Genomic DNA, 22,792 nt, shown 5'->3' with positions numbered 1-22,792 from the left:
CAGTAGGAGTTACACAGACAGAAAGACAAGGGAAAACACATCCTAGGGAGTGGAAGGGTTTGTGCAAAGGTCCAGCACCATCCAAGATCAAGGTCCTTTTGGACACCAGAAAGCAGATTTCTAGAAGGAATATGGTGAGAGAGAATGCTAGAGTCTTTGGTTCCTGGAGAACACTGGGAGGATTTTTGATTTGTGCTTTTTAGAAAGATTAAAAAGGCTGCAGACAGGAAAGGAGCCTGGGGGGACCCCACTGGGAGCAGGGGGACTGGTTAGGAAGCATTGGATCTGCTATGTCCTTTTATCCTTCTGTGTCATCTTTTCTGAGATATCTGATTACCCCCAACAAATGTAAAGATGGGAAAATGACAAAGGTTGGTACTTGGCCATGTGCACACTGGGAGGGGATCATCTTGGATCTGGAAGTCTGCCTTACGTGATCAGAATGACATCAGTAATATTAGCAATGGGCATGATGTCAGTGCCAAGTAAACAATATTCTCAAAGCTCAAATGCCACATAATAGGTATGTAACCAGCTTCAACAGTCATTTATGGTTCTTCAGACCAACTCCAGAATTTGGATTTTAATCACATTATACAAAAGTTATATTGGAAAAAATGGACATGGTGGCAAAGGAATGGATTGCTTCACCAGTAGATTTTATTAGCAGTAAGGTGCCGTGGTCACATGTCAGCTGCTCCTAACACGGGGTAAGAGTGAGCAGAATATCTTCCCTCACAGTTTCTTTACTACAGAAATTGAACCTGCAGAGACAAAACAACAGAAAGTCAGCTTTTCCTGCTACCTGGCTGGTGTGTTGGAGCATAAAGACAGCCTCTATTCTCCCGAGTCTGAGCGAGAGCCACTCCATGTGCCCGAGAGCAGACATTGGCCAAGGGAAGACAGCCCTCTTCTGTATAGAGGACTGAATTCTCCTTTCCAGTGCTCTCATGGCTGTGCAATAGCAGAGGGAGGTGTCATTGGATGTCCCTAAAAACAGAGTGTTCATTTGTCATATCCTAAAAACACCTACTAAGCACTTGACATGTCGTCAATCGACGCAACTGAAGAAAAGTAGGGTCAGCGGTATGATGAGAAATCAGCCAGAGGGATATTTCTGAGGTCCTGGTGTTACATTCACTTATTTCAATTCAATAATTGAATTGAAACTGACGAGCATTACCCATGAGACTAAACAATGCTCAGTTTGCTTGGAAGCTAATTTTCTTTAATAACATATAGAAGCATATGTCAAGTGCCTGGCACAGACAAGGTTCTGAGAAGATGCCTTTTCTCTTCATCTTCATTTCCTTCCCTGTGGTCTGATGGCTGGAAGGTTCTCAAACAGCGCATTAAAGGTTAAACACTAATCTTGATGAAGGACACAAGAGATGAAGGGCGCACACACTATATATAAATAAAGGTGAGCTGAATTTTTTTGGTGGCAGTTAGCAACTTGCTGAAGTCAGATTTCCTGCCCACGAATTATGGCATTGAGCCTTCACTGAATTATCTTCTCAGGGGATGAGAGTAGTCCCCCCATCCCATCCCCACCATCAAGAGAGTAAACATATTCATTGTCCCCAACTACTCTCCTGTGGCTTTGTAATCTCTCCTTCTCATCCCCTCCTATCTCTCCTCTCCTCAGGCAACCAGTGATCTGCTGTCACACACAGTTGCTAAATGAAATCATTCTTTTTAACTTAGGGTCATGAAGCCAGATTCTCATTTTAACACATGTATCAAATAACACATACCCATCTACAAATCTCTCAAAATTATCCCCTTAAAATTCTGCTCTTTTTAGCAAAGAAACAGAAGCAATTGGGAAAGCAATTGTGACCATGATGTGGGAGAACAACTATAGATTTAACTTAAAGTAGGCTTCCAGTGGGAATAGGATTACAAAAATGACGCGGCGCGGCAAATCTCTTTGGATTTTTATTACTTACACTTTTCCATCGTTTCTTTCCACCATGATCTTGGACGCTCCCACTCTGGGTAGAGTTGGGTTGATCACCCGGTTGTACCAAATAAATTTAACCTTCTGCAAATCTCCAACATCCACATCAGAGTCAAATTCGTTGGAGTGAGTGCTGTCGGGGTGGAGAGTGCCCCTTGGGAGTTGAGAAGTTAATGAAAACGTTACGTGAACATACAAAAATATACACATCAATATATACATATAGGGTTCTAAAACCAGCTAACAACGCATCTCTAGTAAGGTGACTGGTAGTACGTTTGCCATCCGAATGTGTTAAGTGATGCAGACAGGTATGGTAACTCAGTGGCAGGTCATTTGCCAGCAATAACTCGTATTGCTTTAATGTCATCCTTACTTTAATAAAATTTCAAATATGTTTTGGTCACAATTCTCCCACAATTTAATAAGTGATGACATCAACATATCATCTTTTCCCAGTTGTTTTGTGGGCAGGATACTTATTTACTGATTATAAACCAGATGCCACGCATCAAAACGGACATCAGTGGTTTTCTCAGGAAACAGCAGAGAAAAAAAAAAAAAATTCCGAAACAGAAATGTATTCTGAAATGTATTAAGGTGCAAGGTAAAACAAACAGCTTAGAGTAATATTTTACTCACTTGAAAATTTCATATTGTTTAGAATTCCCTTTATTTCCAAACAAGGTCACTAGCACGTGCCCTGTAACCTTCCTTCCAGACAGCGTGACAGCTACCTTATACCTCCAACCTGCACAGGGTGAAAATATTTGCAAAATGTCAGCTTGTGCAGAAGATATTCTGAAAACAGGCTTAATTGGATGCCACTGCTGCTGAATTTTGAGTAATTTATATATAGCATTGTTTTTTAAATTATTTATTCATTTACTTTGAGAGAGAGAGAAAGCATGAGTGGGGGAGGGACAGATAGAGAGGAAGGGAGAGAGAATCCCAAACAGGCTCCACACTGTCAGCACTGAGCTTGACACAGGGCAGATCTCACCAACCTTGAGATCATGACCTGAGCCGAAATCAATAGATGGATGCTTAACCAACTGAGCCACCCAGGTGACCCAGTAGTGGCCGTTCTTCTAAGCAGATAGATACTCCTTTATCTAAATGTTCAGAAGACAGATGTGGGGGCAGGGCAGGAGTACAGAATCATTCCAAAATCAAGAAATTTCAAGTAAATGTAAGTAAGTCATATATTTTGCTTTCAATTTCTTGACCTAGCAATTTATTTTTGAATATTCTAAGAACTTTATGTTAAAAGAAAGCGGGAAAATGGTAGAGTGTGACATTTTCATCAATTCCTTTTCACAGGTCTGAGTTGCCTACACTTATTTAAAAAATTCTATAATTCAGCTTTCCATTGCCATTGGAAATGTATTAAGTTATGGTAACCACTCTATGGTACCAGTCCATACTTAACTAGCAGTTTATGCCATTTAGAGCTAGCCTGGGTCAAACTGAGGAGGGGATTAAACTTGGCTTTAGTTTTTACAGTGCGGCCAACCCCACTGGCTCCAATAGTTTTCTTCCTCTGTGACCCAGGAAGGAAACCTGGGGGCTGTCCCCATGCCTTACCATCTCTGCACCCTCTAATTCCTATCACCCATGGAGGCTACCGCCCTAAACAGCTCTTCGATCTGGCAACTCCCTTCCATTCCCACAATCTCTGCCACCTCTCTCCTGGATTACTTTTCTGCTCTTACAAAACCTCAGAATTTTCTTTAGTGAAACTTGGAAGAGTCTGGAGCAGAAGAAGCCCCCTGAATTCATCACCAGAATCGAATATGAAGGAATCAATCTTGGTATCATTTTTAGTTCAGGCCCCCAAAACTCTGTTCTGTTGCCCCCGTTGAGCCCGAGTTACATTGAGCATGACAGCTTTTGAATATTTTTCCATGTTTGGGAAGAGTGTTTCCAACTTTTCTGCGGAAGAGCAATTTCACACATTTTCACCAAACATGATAAAATACAGAGCATTAAGGATTTAAGACAAATATAGTAGAGACTTACGGGCAAAGTTGGTGGCATCACCAGTGTTTAGATAAAATATCTGGCCCACTCCTTTTGTTTTTCCAGGAAATCTGTCAGCATAATGACCCATCTGTGGGCAGCCTTCACTGGGGCAGGGGAAGCACTTGTTCTAGGGGAAATTAACAAATGATGACTGAAGTTCACCCTCTTTTTCCACGTGTTACCGCAATTCAAACATTCTAAAGCCAATTCTGTACTGATGGCAAAAGAGGATTTTCATAGTATCTCAGCAAAGGTTAAAAAGCATTTCATTAGTTACAATGATAAGCCAGTGATTTTACTGTTCAATGACACGATACTAACAAAAATATTATAGAAATCATACGAAAAGGGAATTTAGATATATATTTCTACATATATTTTAACCTTGTCTCTTGCCTTTGTAAGTTGCTCAAGTGGCCCCCAAGACATCCATCTGCCTCCAGGGGTTAGAATTTATTTTAGAAAGATTGCAAAAGGAAGACCAGAGGGGATGAGGAGCTCTGATATGCAAAATCGGGCCCATTAGTAGGATGAAAGGCTCAAAAGTCAGGTTTTTCCCAAAATTTTTAGCTTCCACTTAGCATGTTAAGGTCTGAAGGATTCAGATCTAAGAGTTTTCCCAATGTGAGCAGAAAATGTCCCAGTTGGCCTTTAAGTCGTAGCTGTGAGGTTGGGGTGTGGAGAAGATATATATCACATAGAAAAATGTCCTCTTTCTGGGTCAAGGAATTATGGGAAGAAAAGGGAGAGGGAGAAACACAATGGGAGAGACAAACAGCACAATTCCTGCTAAGGAGGGGCAAGCCTGCTCCGCAATGGAGGCGAGGGGCAGTCTCTTGGATCAATGAACCAGATGGGGACTGGGCCAGAGTCGGGGTCTGCATCCAGCAAAAACTAAGGGGAGACTGAGCCAGTCAGGAAGAAATGGCCAGAGCTATCTGGGAAAGTTGGCCAAACCAGAAGAGTATATGTGCTGAGACATTATCTGCAGACACCAGCCGCATGCTCATCAAAAATGCAGACCCCCAAGTTCTCCCCTCTGCCCTGCACACAAACTGACCACCACCCCTGTGATCACTGTGCCAATACCAGCTTGGGGAGAAACTGATGAAGGGGTCCAAAGGCTGGGATATATGCAAAACTGGTAACATTTCCTTTTTTTTTTTTTTAAGTATTTATTTATTTTTAATGTTTTTATTTATTTTTGAGAGAGAGACAGAGTACAAGCAGGGGAGGGCAGAGAGAGAGAGGGAGACACAGAATCCGAAGCAGACTCCAGGCTCTGAGCTGTCAGCACAGAGCCTGACATGGGGCTTGAACTCATGAACCACGAGATCATGACCGAAGTCAGACGCTTTAACGGACTGAGCCACCCAGGTGCTCTGATAACATTTTCTTACAGAAGTATCTGAGTGGGATGCCTGGGTGGCTCAGTAGGTTAAGTGGCTGACTCTCAATGTCAGCTCAGCTCATGATCTCTTGGTCTTGAGAGCCCCATGTTGGACTCGGTGCTGGGTGTGGAACCTAAAAATTCTCTCTTCCTCTCCCTCTCCCCCTGTCCTTTCCCTGCTAGCATGCACACTTCATGCACAAGTTCTCTCTCTCTCCCTGCCATCATCAAAAAAAAAAAAAAAAAGTGTATGAGCATCACTTAAAAGGTCTAAATATATTACTGAATCAGACTAAATTTTAACTGAATGAAACCTAAAGCTCCTTTGCTTGTTTCACCATTACCTAGAGATTGGGGATTTGGGAACAAGATAAAAACAAAGCTAGACCAAAGAAGGGGGTTGGTGTTGTTGCATGCATAAGCTATACTGCAAATAAAACATGCATCTCACATACACATATAGCCAACATTTGTTGAATGCTAGTTATTATATTTTAGATTCTGGGCTAAGCAATTAAAACATAGCATCTCATTAAATCCTCCCACAAAACCTATGGAGTCTCCCATTATTATTGCATTTAGAAATGAAAAAACTGCCTTAGGTTAAGAATTTTGTTCAAATCATTCAACCATTTAATAGTGAAATCAGGTTTCAGACCCTTTCTCTTCATCACGAAGTTATACATCCTTTGTAACTATGACTTCACCTGGCATGTTACTTAAAATTTTATTTATTAAATGACATAGATCACATATTTTTCCTTGAAAAAATTTATAGTGAAAAGAAGAGCAATACAAAATAACAGGCAAAGGGCACCTGGGTGGCTCAGTCAGTTAGGCATCTGACTTCAGCTAAAGTCATAATCTCACAGTTCGTGAGTTTGAGCCTTGCATCGGGTTCTGTGCTGACAGCTCAGAGCCTGGAGCTGGCTACAGATTCTGTGTTTCTTTCTCTCTCTCTCTCTCTCTCTCTCTGCCCCTCCCCCCCCTCATGCTCTCTGTCTGTCTCTTAAAAATGAATAAATGTTAAAAAAATAACAGGCAATAGATATATCACTTTCAAGATCACATTTAAGGTTTTTAACCCAGATGTCTAGTGAATACCAAACAAGATGAAAACTCAAAATCAAGCAAAGAAACAAAAAACTTGGCAATTATAAGGTTGCACAGAAATATCCACATGCCCATAATGATATAGTTTTATAGGATCAGCATTTAAGACAAGTTTTCCATATGTATCAGCATCCTGGAGCCATAGCTCAGATTTCCTTAGACTACTTTTTTTTTTTTTTGCTTACAATATTTCTAAGACAAGTTTGAACATTTACCTGATACATACTGGAGTGATAGAGAACAAAGTGGACATTTCAGCATATAAGCCTATTCCTCTAAAGTTCTCCAGTGCCTTATCACTATTACAATAATGTCAATGTACTTCAATTAAAAATATGTACGATTAAAAGTATAAATAATGTGGCAATAATATAGTGACATTCACTGAATGCATGTCACGTCCAGTGAACCATACGTCATGAGGATGTGATGGTTACAAAATTCTTCAGGTACAAAGTAGAATATCTACTTACTGCAGAGAAAACACTGTAAGAGGCACAAGGGAATCCAGCAAAGCCATCGGGGTTAAGGATGCTATCCGAGTAATACTTATAGCTTCTTAAGTGATTACAGGCCACAAAGTCACGGGTCCCTTGGAAATCAGAAATGATTTACACATCAGCAACAGATTTTATTTTTCCAATGTCATGATTAGAACACAGTTGTTGAGTAGATTTTTCTAATTAGTGTGAACTCATGGTGGGCACAGAACAAAATCATGGATACAGTGTATTTATGGTTTGTGATGTGATCAGAAGTTAAGTACTATTGAAAAATTTAATAGTAATGCCATAGCTAAACGAAATGGAAAAATAACTTTAGAAGGAAAAGACTGGTCCATATAGATATAAGCACAACTTAGTAATGCATTCCCTGAATTAGATCCTTGGAAAGTTGACTACAATTACATTTTCTTTCCTAGGGTCTCTTCATGCCCAACTTTCCTCAGTGAAAAGGCCATATTTTGTGTTAAAAGTCCTTCATTACAGAAAATGTGAGATCTGTACCAAAATACTTAGCAAATTTAGTAAAATGAAATACAAATGTTCCCCTAGGAAAATCTCTTCATGTCCATAATGGTTTTTACCTTCCCAGATCCCATCTATGTCAACGATCTGAGAGAGAATGTTCTTCCGACATCCGGGCATTTCTTTTCCTCCATTTGGAAAGAAATCTAGATGGCCTACGGTTTGGCTCATTCCAAACCCTGAGGAATTTTAAAATATGAGAAAGTTCATGTTACTGTATAGAGTCAAAACACTCTAAAACACTCTACTGTGTAGAGTTAGTAAACACTTGTGGAGGATGAATTGCAGAACTCACCCATGTTAGGGATTATAGGGGCAGCGTCTGTGTGAATTACATCCACAAACAGGGCATCGCTGGGGTCCAATCGGACTAAGTCGGGTGTGCCCTCAAAGCAAGGTTCAGCTGGATCCAACCCTAAAGTAGATAGGATGTGTCATGTTAATATCAGTGTATGCATTCACCTTTCTTTGTTAATTACCTACCCAAGTGCAAGCATTGGTGGGAACCATGACTTATTTATGGAAAGAGATAAGGTAGTTCTTCCCTACCTTATCATCTTCTTCCACTTTCTGTGTCTAATTCACTATTCAAATTATAGCAAATTTTTCTCAAACCATGAAATTTGGCTCTTTTATGGATGTTTAGTCACTGGGACAATCCAGGCCACTAGCAACAGTTCTAGGGAAAGAGCTAGACTCTGGGAGACATGAGACTCCTAAAAGCTGTTCAGGCTAAAAGAAGTCTCCCCTCCCCCACCTGCCCCACTCTCCTGTAAAATCCTATAAAGGCAAGGACTTCGGTAGTCATGGTCACCAGGACCACAACTTCACAAAGTGCCTGGCTGAGTAGGCTCTTGTAAACAGTCATGGACCACGAGAAAGAATGTTCTCTCCAGCAAATTAATGATAGACATCTGGATGCCCCCACCAATCCAAACATGAACCATTTGCCCAAGGTATTAAAAAAAAGAATCAGAAGGTTGGAGAGAGAGTGCAAAGATGGAAAAGAAAAGTGACTGCTCCCTGAAATAGTCATCTCTCAGATCCAGGATAGCAAAGTCTTTCCTATAAACTTACAAGGTCGTTTTAGGGCCTGAGTATATACAACATGTGGCCCCATTGGCCAGAAGCAATCAGTCTGAGATTTGTGGAATAATATTTTTTATCTAACTAGCAGCCTGAAGGACTGATCAGCCTGTCCTAACCACCTGTATCCTGTAACTCTTAGCTCAGGGTGGGTGAGGATTACGCTAATTATCAATTGCTGTCAAAGCGTAATATAATAAATTATATATCTTGAGCTCTTTAGATTTAATTCTATTTATTATTTATTTTGTTATTTATTCTCTTTATTCTAGTCACGAAACTTGTCCTTTGTGAATGCCTGAAAACAGGAAAAGAGATGTGAATAAGACTTTCCGATGTTCTTAATTCAAATTTTAGTCACATGCAATATATGTGTGTGTATACACACACACACACACACACACACACACACACACACACACATATGTTAAACAGATGGGGGCACTTGGGTAACTCGGTTAAGTGTCCAGCTCTTGATTTCGGCTCAGGCCATGATCTCATGGTTGTAAGTTTGAGCCCCGAGTTGGGCTCCGTGCTGGGCATGAAGCCTGCTTAAGATTCTCTCTCTCCCTCTCCCTTTGCCCCTCCCCTGCTTTCTCTCTCAAAAAAAAAACAACAACAACAACAAAAAAAAAACAACAAAAAAAAAAAAAACAAAAAAAAAACCCAAACAAACTAACAAAAAACCAGGGCTCTGTAGACCAAAGATCAATATTAGTAAAAAATTCGCAAGTCCTCAGAACATACTGATTCCTGATCATGTGGCCCAATTCAGAAAATGCCAAACTGCCATCCGTTTAGACCCCATGTAGGCAACGCTTAGTCCAATTTTTCAGCTTTTACTGTTTGACCAACCTGTGATTCGCCCAGCCGTCCCATTGATCCTCCTTCCTGCCTCTCCAGCTGCGTGGGCACCCAGACTGTGGCCAATGATGTGGACGTCGGAAGGTGAGTACCCAAATGCTGACTGTTGGAAAGAAAACTGCTTCAGAATGTTTTCAAATATATCAAAATTCAAGATGGCCACAGAAGAAGATCCCCTCAAAACTTGAGTTTTAAGAAGACGTGCTGGGGGCGCCTGGGTGGCTCAGCCGGTTAAGCGTCCGACTTCAGCCAGGTCACGATCTCGCGGTTCGTGAGTTCGAGCCCCGCGTCGGGCTGTGTGCTGACTGCTCAGAGCCTGGAGCCTGTTTCAGATTCTGTGTCTCCCTCTCTCTGACCCTCCCCCATTCATGCTCTGTCTCTCTCTGTCTCAAAAATAAATAAACGTTAAAAAAAGAATTTTAAAAAAAGAAGACGTGCTGCCCCTTCAAAGCAACTGATTTTCACGGACTTTTCCCCCCCAGTTATAACAGAATATGGCAATGGTTTAACATTTAAACTGGTGGAAGTAGGAATCTCTGTTCTTTTACTATGTAGAGGAAATCCTCGCCAGGTATAAGGAATTGTTACCCAGCAGTGCTGAAGCAAGTATTCGGGTTAGAAAATAATAATAAAAGCATTTACTTAAGCAAATTCCAGGTTAACATTTTTTAAGGTTTTTTGTTACCAAATTAGATTAGCTTGCTGTCATTGTGCTTCTGTTAAAAACATAAAAAAAACAAAAACAAAAACAAGATAGTTTAACCTTAAGGTTGACGTTATCATGCCAACTTGTTTTTATATCATGCCAACTTGTTTGTAATTTATAACTGATAAAGTTCAAAGAAATGCTGGTGGGATTCAATAGAAACAGCCTACCTGGTTGCTGAAAGAAATACTTTATTGACTTTAATAGGAATAGAAGCCCAAATCTAGATTGACTGATTGATTGATCGATACTGTGCATTTCTTTTCAACCATGGGGAAAGCCAAATCTCAGTAGAGAAATGTCTTTCATAATTATCATACCTACAGCATTTTTTTTCCTTTTTTTTGAAGGAGAATCCCAGGGAGCAATGTGGATGGGCTTTTATATAACTTGGAGGTAGTTACCTGAAGAACTTCAACAAAATATGCCACTTCTGCCCCCACAATCCGGATGTTCTGTGAGGCCTGAGTGTAACCGGTTTTGGAGCCACTTTTCCAGTCCACGCAGATGCAGTTCACACTTTCCACTGTAAACAAGTTCTGATGGAACAGACACAATAAATGGGTGAATAATTGGGGATGTTTATTAATTAATAACATTTGAGAATGAGGGTAAATTCCCTTCTCGACCTCTACAAACAACCCCAAACAACAAACCGAAACAACAAACCCAAACCCCAAAACAACAAACACAACTTCTAGTCTGTTATGGTTATGAAATTCCTTTTATTTTTTTCTGCTTATTTATTTTTCATTTATTTTATTTTATTTCATTTTTATTAATATAATTTACTGACAAATTGGTTTCCATACAACACCCAGTGCTCATCCCAACAAGTTGAAATTTAAAGCTTAACATGTGCTCTGGGGTGCCTGGGTGATTTAGTTGGTTAAGCGTCCAACTTCGGCTCAGGTTGTGATCTTGTGGTTTATGGGTTCAAGCCCAGGGTCAGGCTCTGTGCTGACAGCTCAGAGCCTGGAGCCTGCTTTGGATTCTCTCTCTCTCTCTCTCTGTCCCTCCCCCACTCATGTTCTCTCTCTCTCAAAAATAAATAATATATAAAAAAAAGTTTAACATGTGCTCCAAATTGAAGGTTTGGCCATAATGGGAACTGGATTCTTGGGATATCTACTGTAACACATAAATAGACATTTGCTGCAAGAAGAAATGTATAAAATGTGGTACAGTGGATTGTCTCATTAGATCATCATAAATGTCATAAGCCTACATTGTCCCTTATTAAAATGTACCCCACGACATTGCCTGTTTTGTTCACTGCTATATCCTCAGGGCCTCAAATAGTTCCTGGCACATAGTGGGTGTTCAATAAATATTTATTGGACTAATGAATAAATGAAAGCCTATGTTAGGACCCTCTTAAATAAATATGCTGACAGTAAATGAGTAAGCTTTTCCCTGATGGAAAGACTAATCAAAGTTTCTGGATGAACATATTTTATTACACATCACTGAAGAGTTATTTCACATAAAAGCATAACCCACCAGATATCTACTGGAAGCCTTGTCTGATGGGGGTCAATGATAGTTTCATGAATGTTAGATCTGGCAGGAATTTTGTCTGTTTGGGTGTATGTATGTTTATACATATCTCCACCTTTTTTCCAAGAAGACTTTCGGAAGAATAAAGCAATTTTATAAATCATCTCCAATTATTTTATTTTACAGATGGAAATATCCAAAGAGGGAAAATAGTTTGCTAATGTCACGGTTAGCTAAGTAAAGAGTTAGAACTAGAGTCTAGGACCTTTAATCTTCTAGGTTTTATTTTAAATTTATTTATTTTGAGAGAGAGAGAGAGAGAGCAGGGGAGGGGCAGAGAGAGAGGGAGAGAGAATTACAAGTAGGCTCTGCACTGTTGGCACAGAGCCCAATATGGGGCTCAAACTCACGAACCGCAAGATCATGACCTGAGCTGAAACCAAGAGTTGTATGCTCAACCGACTCAGCCACCCAGGTGCCCCAACTTTCTAGTTTAATCCACTTATTTCTCCATCCTAAAGTAACCATTTTGTCAGAGCCAAAGCATGCAAGAAAAATAAATCTGCTTTTGGGATTTTGGAAATAAATTGTATACCCCTATCTAAAAATTTACATCCCCTTTGAGCTAAGAATCATAGTCTTTTTCCTTCCCTGTTGTATAAAAATCTATTACTACCCTCTCCCCAGTAATCATCAGCTTTAAATTATTTTAGAAGACAAATTAAGGTTTTACTATTTTTGAACTTGTGACATGAAGCTCATTAATTTTGGCTATTGTCAGGATCAGCAGATAGTCTCTAGAGTTGACTCAATCCAGCCTTTGGATTGAGTCATAGATAGGTCTGAAATTAAGAGTGTTCAGGAAAACCTTTGTGTCTTTTTTTTTAGACCTATGAAGAAATAACTGCACCTGTGCACCACGCTGGCCACAGAGGCTTGTTGAATAAATGAATCAATGATAATGTTCCTCAAGCACTAGCAGTTGCTAGGAAAAATTGTTCTCTTTGATTTTCTGTCTTTTAATTCTTCATTATAACGAGGCACATAGCCAAAGACAAATTAAAGAAAATTGGATCACTACTGTTGAAACAACAGAAGCTGTCAATGAAAACATACAGAGTTTTCCTAGATACTGCTACCATAGGAGATCAAAGAGTAGCAAGTGAAAATCAAAGGAAAACAATTAGTTTGGGCAAAATAAGTTATCTTAGTTCTTCAAATGGAAATTAAAGCCTCTTGAAAAAAATTAAAAGTTATTGAAAATACAACTAATATTGCATCAGTATGGCAACATTCCTTGCTAAAACTTTGAAATATCTCTGTATTAGTTATTAAATAGCTACTACACAGAGCCAACAAATGCTTGCCAACCTTGCTGCCCTGACTGTTCCAGGTCCCTTCTACCCCTCTACCACCTCCTGGACCTTACCCAGAATCCCTAGGCCCAGAAGAGTCCGGTGATCCTCTGGTGTCATAGTGGCTAGCATTTGTCCTGATTGGTTGGGGCCTGTGCATTACTCATTGTTAATCATCAGTCTGGAAGCAGCCTTCCCTTCATTGATTACCATATCTTACCTTGCATATTTTGGACAGCCAGTTTTCTTCTCCCTTGTCTATGAATCCATGAATAATGAAGCGGGTTTTTCTATCTGCTTTGAAATTAGAGCTCATGATAGTTGATTCATCTGCAATAATTTCCTATTTTGAGAAGAAAAGTGTTTAATGCCAAGTTTCTTATAATGTCCAATAGAATCATTTGTACACGGAGAGAGATGACGAGTAGGAAAAGACCGCCAAGACTTGAGATCCTTGTGAATATGGATTCTCCTATTACAGGCAAGCTATTTGCAACCATCATCAAGCCACTACTTTCCAGACATCATAACATTTCTGCAGTTGCTTTAGTCGGGATAAACATGCACTATAACATTGATGTAGGGATCTTGTCTTCATGCAATGGATGGCTTTGCTGTGTGTGTGTGTGTGTGTGTGTGTGTGTGTGTGTGTGTGTTTGTGTGTGTGTGTGTATGTCTGTGTGTGTGCCTGTGTGTGTGGGTGTGTGTGTAATGTTGGGAGATTATATATGATATTAGGAGAGTTTATATATACATATATATATATGTGTGTGTGTATACACATGTATATAACAATATTTAGAATATTTACTAAATGGCAACATAGAGGTAGGATAAGAGTGACATTAAGTTCCAATCAAGACAAAGAGTAGCTGAATGGATTAAAAAATAAGACCAGTCTATATGCTGCCTACTAGATCATTTTAGGTCATTTCAGATCTAAAGACACTTGCAGACTAAAAATGTAGGGATGGAAAAAGATATTTTAAGTAAATGGAAACAAAAAGAAAGCTGGAGTAGCAATACTTAAATGAGACAAAATAGACTTTAAAACAAAGTCTGTAAGAAGAAACAAAGAAGGGCTTTACATAAAGATAAAAGATCTATTAAATAAGAAGATATAGCACTTGAAAATATTTAATCACTCAACATAGCAACACCTAATTATATAAAGCAAATATTAATAGATGCAAAGGAAGAAATTTAAAGTAACACAAAAATAGCTGGGAATTTTAACATCTTATTTATATAAATGGAGAGATCATCTAACAGAAAATCAATAAGGAAAGAGTGGTCTTAAACAACACATTAGAACAGATGGACTTAACATATATTTATAGGACATTCTATCCAAAAATGGCAGAATACACATTCTTCTCAAGTGCACATGGACATTCTCCAGAATAAGGCACATGTTAGGCCACAAAACAAGCCTTGATAAATTTAAGAAGATTTAAATCATATCAAGCATATTTTCTGACCACATTGGTATGAAACTAGAAATCAATTACAAGAAGAAAAGTGAAAAAAACCACAGACATGTGGAGACTAAACTATGTGGCACCAAGGGGTCAAGGAACAGTCAAGGAAGAAATCAAAGATGTAGTTAAAAACATATCTTGAGACAAATAAAAATGTAAATGCAATGTTCAAATATCTATGGGATACAGAAAAGAAATTCTAAGAGGGAAGTTTACAGTGACACAGGCCCACATTAAGAAGTAAAAAAAAAGCTCAATAAACAACCTAACCACACACTAGATAACTGAAAACCTAGAAAAAGAAGAACAAACACAGCCCAAAGTTAGTAGAATGAAGGAGATAATAAAGATCAGAGTGGAAATAAATGCAATAGAGACTTAAAAATACAATAGAAAAATAATAAAACTAAAAGCTGTTTCCTTGAAAAACAAATAAAATTGATGAACTTTTAGCTGGACTCTTCTCTTCCAGAAAAAAACAGAGGGCCAATAAATAAAATGAGAAATGAAAAAGAAGTTACAACTGATACCATAGAAATATAAAGGATCATAGGAAACTACTAGTAACAGTTATATACAACAGATTGGACAACCTGGAAGAAATGAATAAATTCTTGGAAGCATACAGTCTTTCAAGACTAAATCAGAAAGAAATATAAAATCTGAACAGACTGATTACTAATAAGGAGATTGAATTAGTAATTAAACTCTCAACAAACAAAAGTCCAGGACCAGACAGTTTCACAGGTGACTTCTACCAAACGTTTAAAAAGAAGACTTAATACCCATCTTTCTCAAACTATTCCAAACAATTGAAGAGGAAAGGAGGCTCTGAACTCCTTCTATGAGATCAGCATTATTCTAGTACAAAAACCAGGCAGATACTACAAAAAGATTACAAACCAATATTCCTGATAAACATAGATGTAAAAATCCTTGACAAAATATTAGCAAACTGAATTCAACAATACATTAAAAGGATCATGTAACATGATCAAGTGGGATTTATTCCAGGGGTGCAAGGATGGTTCAATATCCACACATCAATCAATGCGATACACCACATTAACAAAATGAAGAATAAAAATCAAATGATCATCTCAATGGATGCAGAAAAAGCATTTCACAAAATTCAACTTCCATTTATGATAAAACCTCAATAAATTGGACACAGAGAGATGTGTCTCAACAGAATAAAAGACATATATGACAAACCCACAGCTAACGTCATACTGAACAATGAAAAGCTGAAGGCTTCCCCCCGCCCCAAGAATAGGAACAAAACAAAGGTGCCCACTTTTGCCATTTTTATTCAACATAATATTGGAAGTTCTACCCACAGCATTTTGGCAAAAGTCAATAAATAAATAAGTAAGTAAATAAATAAAAGTCATTCAGATTAGAAAGGAAGAAGTAAAATTGTCACAATTTGTAGATGACAGGATACTATATATAGAAAACCCTAAAGCCTCCACCAAAAAACTATTAGAACTAAAAAATGAATTAAGTGAAGTTGCAGGGTACAAAGTCAATTTACAGAAGTCTGTTGCATTTCTTCTTATTATTTATTTTTATAATTTATTTTGAGAGACAGAGAGAGAGGGAGAATGCAAGTGGAGGAGACAGATAGAGGGAAAGAGAGAGAATCTTAAGCAGACTCCACTGTCAATGCAGAGCCTGATGCAGAGCTCAATCCACAACCCTGTGGTCATGACCTGAGCCAAAGTCATGAGTTGGTTCCTTGACCAACTGAGCCCCCCACATACCCCAATCTATTACATTTCTACACATTAATAACAAACTATCAGAAAGAGACATTAAGAAAGCAATCTCACTTGTGATTGCATCAAAAAGAGTAAAATACCTAGGAATAAATTTAACCAAGGAAGTGAAAGATCTGTCCTCTGAACGATGATACTGATTAAAGAAATTGAAGGCAACATAAATAAATGGAAAGATTACCTTGCTCATTGATTGGAAGAAGTGATATTGTTAAAATGTTCATGCTACCCAAAGCAATATACAGATTCAATGCAATCTCTACAAAAAAAAATCAATGGCATTTTTCATATAACTGGAACAAATAATCCTAAAATTTGTATGGAACCTCAAAAGACCCTGCATAGCCAAAGCAATCTTGAGAAAGAACAAAGTCGTGTCACACTCTTGATTTCAAACTACACTACAAAGCTAGAGTAATCAAAACATTATGGTTCTGGCACAAATACAGAAAAGTAGATAATGGCACGGAACAGAGAGCCCAGGAATAAACTCACACTTCTATGGTTAATTAATCTACAACAAAGAAGGCAAGAATATATAGTGAGACAAAGACAGTCTCTTCAATAAATGGTGTGGGACAGCCACATGCAAAAGAATGAAACTGGAACACTTTATTACACCACATACAATAATAAACTCAAGACAAAATGTATGACCTGAAACAATAGCACTCCTAGAAGAAAACATAGGCTGTAAGTTCTTTGACATCAATCTTAGCAATATTTTTTGGATCTGTCTCCTCAGACAAGAACAGTGAAAGCAAAAATAAAAAAATGGGACTACATCAGATTAAAAAGACTGTGTACAACAAAGGAAACCATTGACAAAATGAAAAAGCAATCTACTGAATGGGAGAAGATATTTGCCAATGATATATCTAATAAGGGGTTAACATCCAAAATATATAAAGAACACATACAACTGAATATCAAAAAAAACAGTCAGATTAAATAATGGGCAGAGGCCTGAATAGGCATTTTTTTCCAAAACAAGACATATAGATGCCAATAGGCATATGAAAAGATGCTCAACATAACTTATTATCAGGTAAATGCAAATAAAGACCATAAAGAGATACCACCTTACATCTGTAAGAATGGCTATTATCAAAAAGACAAGAATTAACAGCTGTTGGTGAGCATGTGGAAAAAAAGGAGCCCTCATGCTCTGTTGGCAGTAATGTAAATTGGTGCAGTTGCCAATAACGAATGGTATGGAGGTTCCTCAATAAATTAAAAATAGAACTACCATATAATCCAATTCCACTTCTAGGTTTTTATCTGAAAAAAAATGAAAACACCAATTTGGGTATACATATGCATCCCTATGTTCATTGCAGTATTATTAATAATAGCCAAGATATGGAATCAACTTATATGTCCATTGATGGATGAATGGACAAAAATGGTATGTGAGATATATATATATATATATATATATATATATATATATATATATATATAATGGAATATTGCTCAGTTGTAAAAAAAATAATGAAAGCTTGCCATTCATGACAATATGGATAAACCTGGAGAGTATTATGCTAAGTGAAATAAGTTAGATAGAGAAGGATAAGTACCACATGATTAAAATTATATGTGAATCTAAAATACAAAACAAATGATTAAATAAAACAAAACAAGACTCATAAATACATAGAGAAAACTAAAATGGTAGCCAGAGGGGAGGGAGGGAGGGAGATGGATTAAATAGGTGAAGGGGATTAAGAGGTACAATTTTCTAGTAACAAATAAGACAGAAGGATGTAACGTACAGCATAGGGAATATAGTCAATAATATTGTAACACCTTTGTACGGTGACAGATGGTAGCTAGACTTATTGTGGTGACCCTTTTGTAACATATATATTATATATAATATACATATATATGATATATGTATCACTATGTGATACACCTGAAATGAATACAATATTGTATGTCAATTATTCTTCAATAGAAAATAAAGTGAATCTAAATTAAAACAAAAGAGAGAATAATATCAAGTTAGTGGACTTTTTATAAATAAAATAGATAGAACTTAGTTCTGAAAACAATGAGTTCTCTTACTTCAAAGTTATTCGGGTTCTCATTAGTGTACAGGAGGAAGCGGGTATTGACATCTTTTGGAGCCCAGGGCAATATTTTGAGGGGTCTTTGAGCAATTCCTGCCCATGGGGCATCATCGCTAAAGCAGCCAAGTCTTGGGAAGCAGATTTCTTTTCCTGTAATAACCCAGAAGCGTTTCAAGGACGTCAGTTTAATCAGAATGCTCTTTTTAATGGTCTCTCTGCCAAAATATGAGTTAAATTACATTTTGTGGCATATTTACCTCCTCCATATTCCCAGACATATTCCTATCTAGGCACTCACAAAACAGCTGCAACATCCCAGGCTTCTGGTCTTCATTTCTACAATGTATGACCACCTCACTCCCCTCGTGTCTCTGTCCAGCCCTTGCTGGGACTCGGTCTAGCTTCTCAATGCAGATGTCTTCCTTGGGCCACTGGTGCCCAAGAAAAGAGCAGCCTTGTATTTCCAGGCCTTGGTAGAGAGGGGTGAGGTTTTCAATTCCTCACAGCCATCTTCTCGTGTTGGGTTTTGGGTAGAGAACTTAAGCTTCATGCAAGTGCCAGAACATTACATATATAACAATATAAGTATTTTGGCCCCCTATGTTTGAGGAGAATTTTGGATTCCTACGATGAAGAAGCTGCTCGTGAATAATCAAACAGAAAATCCATGGTTTGGCACAACTGTATGCTTGAATGCTAAGCTATAAGAGAACAGCACAAAGGGAGGGATGTCCAGGAGGATTAAGTCTGGATTATAGTAGTGGTAGGAGTCGTAGCCGTTGTGAGGGCTGCATTTGCAAAATGTTACTATGTGCCAGGTACTAGGCGAGATGACTTACAGGACTACGTAAGTCTCACAGGTATCCTGCGTTAGGGGTGGTATTATATTCCCATTCTACAGATGAAGATAGTGAAGCACGCAGAGGTTAAGAATTTTGCTCAGGGTAATACACTTGTGGCTAGCGGAGCAAGGTTTCAAAGCCCACCCTGGACTCCCAAGTCAGGGTTGCTAGATTAGCAAATAAAAGTAAAAGTTAAATTTGAGTTTCAGGTAGACAATGAATACTTTTCAGTATAACTTTGCCACATATTCATTTATCGGAAACACTTGTTGTTTATCTGAAATTCAAATTTAACTGCATATCTTAGATTATATCTGGCAACCTTACTCCAGGTGTCTGTGCTCTCAACATGCACCTTTCTCACTCACACCTTATCCCCTAGTGGCTTGAATTCAGCCATCACAGACTTTTTTGAAAGTGCCAAGCAAGAAATCTCTTCCAGCACTGCATAAATATCTTTTCTTACCTACTACTGCTCCCAGCAGCAGCGATAGTGTCCAGATTAGCAGCATCTAAATAAAGTTAAAAATATGATTAAGTCTGACTAAATAGGTTTTTTTTAAAAGATTGGCGTAATTCAAGTTAAGTTAGACCTCTGGGGGAAATAAGTAAGTTCTAATAAATTAGGGCTCGGAAAATATGTTTTCCTGACTCACCATGGCAATTCCGTCAGGTCCCACACACAAGCAGATAGCGCCTTAAAGGTCCTTTTATAAGCAAACCTTATCTCTTTGAGAAGTTCCATGGAAAAGGAGAGGAAGTTCCAAGTATACATTTCTGGTTCTAATCATAAATAAACCAAGAATGATAGTGCAGGTCAAGTTTTCCACAGTACTTGTGGGAAGATGAGAAAAGGGTTCATACAGACTGTTCTGTCTCAATGAGATTATATAATGCTCAGCATCACCATAATTTCATTGCAGAGGAGGTTCTAGTCTGCCCAATTCTCTGTGCTGCTCTGTGGATATGTGTGAAAGTAAATTGTTTTCACAGATTCGATAGCAGCAGTCTTGAAAACAAATATTGAAAGCTTGACAGCTTGAGCAGTTTTTGTATAACCTTGCTTTACCTTCAAAAGCATGAAATTAGAAGCAATTCTTCAAGAGTGTTCATTACGATAGTCTATAGAACTAGTTTATTTCTCAACAATAACATGGAGAAAAAAATAAATGAACTGACAAAAGGAGATGGGGGGTACTTCCAAGAGCAAAGAGGTGGAATTGGTGATCTCACCATCAAAAAAAATTACGGGTAAGACAGAAAAATAAAATTCAACTTGGAAAAAAAAATGGTCTGGGAACAATAATCTGAAAGAGAAGCATTTGATGGAAAAGAACTTAAATGTTTTCAGTTGGTGATAGATTGCCTAAAATAAATTTTAAGGCACTGTAACGGGATATCGTAATTTTGAGAGATTGGAGCCATTCAGCATGATACCATCACCAATATAGGCTGAATCATATGGAATTGCCATGTTTGCAGGTCAAAAATGGTCAAATAATAATTCAGCTCACTGGCAAAGTTTACAGGTACAGAGAAAAGCACTGAAATTATTTTTGTATGAGGGAAAATTCAAAAAAGTTGGGCAAAGAGATGTTAAAATTAGAACAGAAGACACCAGGAATTCTATGGGTTGGAGTTGAGCCAAATTCCCACTGAATCCTTCTTGTCTCAGCATTCAATCCCCTCCTTAGGGATCCTTCTCCAGCCCTGATTAGGTTGGTTTCCTTATTCCCTCTAAGAACACCTCCCTTTTGAAGCTCCCTCATTTGATAACCCATCACAATCAGTTGTGGGTGATTAAGTCTGAGAAGGATTGAATTCTCTGGGCCTTGTTGTTACTCGTCACTCAGCATCTAGCCCACTTTGTGTACAAAGCTGGCTCTAAACACACCTCTGTTGGATGGATGAACAAATGAGGAAATTAATACAAAAAGCAGTTTAGGGGTGCATGGGTGGCTTAGTCAGTTGAATGTCTGACTCTTGATTTTGGCTCAAGTCATGATCCCAGGGTCGTGTGATTAGCCTGCCATCGGGCTCTGTGCTGAGAGTGGAGCCCACTTAAGATTCTCTCTCCCTCTCCCTCACCCCCTCTCCCCTGCTTGTGTGCACTCTCTCTCTAAAATAAATAAATAGATGAAATGAAATAAAAAGAAAAGCAATTTAGTTTGCCTAATTGCTCCAGAACAACTTCCCACACAGGCTTATGATAAAGAACTATAATTTTCTGAACGCTTTTTTTTTTTTTTTTTTTACTCAAAACAAGCAAGAAAACAAACTAAAAAAAAAATGAGCCAATGTTTACTCTGGGTTTTACTATGAAGTAAAATACATTCTGTGTGAATTACCGAATAATTCACACCAAATTTCTAGGTTAGCATTTTAGATAGTACCAAATTCAATATAGGCTGTAGAATGAGGACTAAAAGTCACCCAATTCTGAAAGTGAGACTAGAGGTCATGGGGAATTATTTTATAAACTGAAATAGGTTGAAATTTTAGAATGTTCTGAGAAGATTCAATTTCCCAAACTGTTATAAAAGCTAAGAAGGGAATTGTATATAATCTTAGCAGTCCACCATGTCAGCTCCGGATGAATGATTTCCCTTAAATTCAATCTTGCTGACCTCTTTAGCTGGGCTGTAAAATTTTATGAACCATATTGTTTCCTTGAGATCGCTAACATGTGATCTAGGAATGTCTGTTGATAGAGTATGTGATAGAGATTGTTGGCCTCTTCCTATAAGGAATGGAACCAGACTCTGTTACCCAATCTCTCTTGCAGGGCAATGGGTCACATGACCAACTTCTGGCCAGTGAGATGTGAGTGCACAGATGTGCACCAGTTCCCGTCCTGTTCACATAAACCCACACATGATTCTCCATGGGCCTTACCTTCCATGGCTTGATGTAGACAAGCATAGTGATCTTGAGGCCATGTGTGGAAGCTGGCAGAGGCACAAAATGGAAGGATCTTGGGTTTCCTGCTTAGGAGATAGCCACCCATGAATCATGAACGTCCATTCTCAAATTTATGTGAACAAGAAATAAATTCCTATTGATTTAAGCCACTGATATTTCAGGGTTATAACAACTAGCATTACCTCAACCAATAGAGATTATTTTGTTGTACAATGACTTCTCCTACTTTCAAGAATGGTTCAGGAACTAAACATTGAATCTTTGGCTGTACATTTTACTGTGAGATCTGGATGATATTCATACATAATGTTAACACTTGGACACATGTTTTTTTGGTCTAATTTTTGGTTTGAAAAATCCCCTTTCCTGCTAGTTACTGAATTATAAAAAATAATTGCTAAATTCTTTACTCTGTTTTTGTAGAATTTTAATTCTAATGGGCATTTTTCAATTTATTCCCTGACAGTCACCACTGTTTTACAAGCAATTGGAAGCCGCATAATACCTCAGAGGTTAGTGAAAATTCACCCAATGTTGCCTGGGCTCACAGAGCAACTTAAGTGTAGTTGGAGCCGATCAGTGTGCTGGTTACATAGAAAATTCTCGAGTACTACAGGTGGGTGGGGGGGAGCTATCACCCAAACTCTGCTCTCCACTAGCC

General features: G+C 38.3%; 1 protein-coding gene across 1 annotated transcript; it reads right to left on the bottom strand.

Moving 5' to 3' along the window:
- Positions 1 to 638: 638 nt before the first annotated feature.
- On the bottom strand, positions 639 to 19,807 carry PNLIP (pancreatic lipase). The gene is made up of 12 exons (XM_025917742.2): positions 19,676 to 19,807; positions 18,363 to 18,517; positions 13,251 to 13,373; positions 10,580 to 10,714; positions 9,461 to 9,572; positions 7,815 to 7,934; positions 7,579 to 7,698; positions 6,965 to 7,083; positions 3,986 to 4,115; positions 2,606 to 2,714; positions 1,953 to 2,117; positions 639 to 764 (listed from the first exon to the last, which is right to left on the bottom strand). The coding sequence occupies exons 1-12, from the start codon at positions 19,719 to 19,721 to the stop codon at positions 701 to 703; spliced, it is 1,398 nt and encodes a 465-aa protein (XP_025773527.1). The 5' UTR covers positions 19,722 to 19,807; the 3' UTR covers positions 639 to 700.
- Between the last annotated feature and the right edge of the window lie 2,985 nt (positions 19,808 to 22,792).

The sequence above is a fragment of the Puma concolor genome, chromosome D2 (assembly GCF_028749965.1).
Source record: "Puma concolor isolate L17-30 chromosome D2, mPumCon1.1.hap2, whole genome shotgun sequence".
NCBI lineage: Eukaryota > Metazoa > Chordata > Mammalia > Carnivora > Felidae > Puma > Puma concolor.
Note: the sequence above shows the minus strand (reverse complement) of the source record. Positions and strands in the feature narration are given on the sequence as shown.

Coding starts and splice junctions, on each gene's coding strand:
- PNLIP (XM_025917742.2), bottom strand. CDS start 19,721: ATGCTGCTAATCTGGACACTATCGCTGCTGCTGGGAGCAGTAGTAG. Junction 13,374..18,362: donor AGAACCCGAATAACTTTGAA/GTAAGAGAACTC, acceptor TTCTCAAAATAG/GAAATTATTGCAGATGAATC. Junction 4,116..6,964: donor CTTACAGTGTTTTCTCTGCA/GTAAGTAGATAT, acceptor AATTTCCCCTAG/AACAAGTGCTTCCCCTGCCC.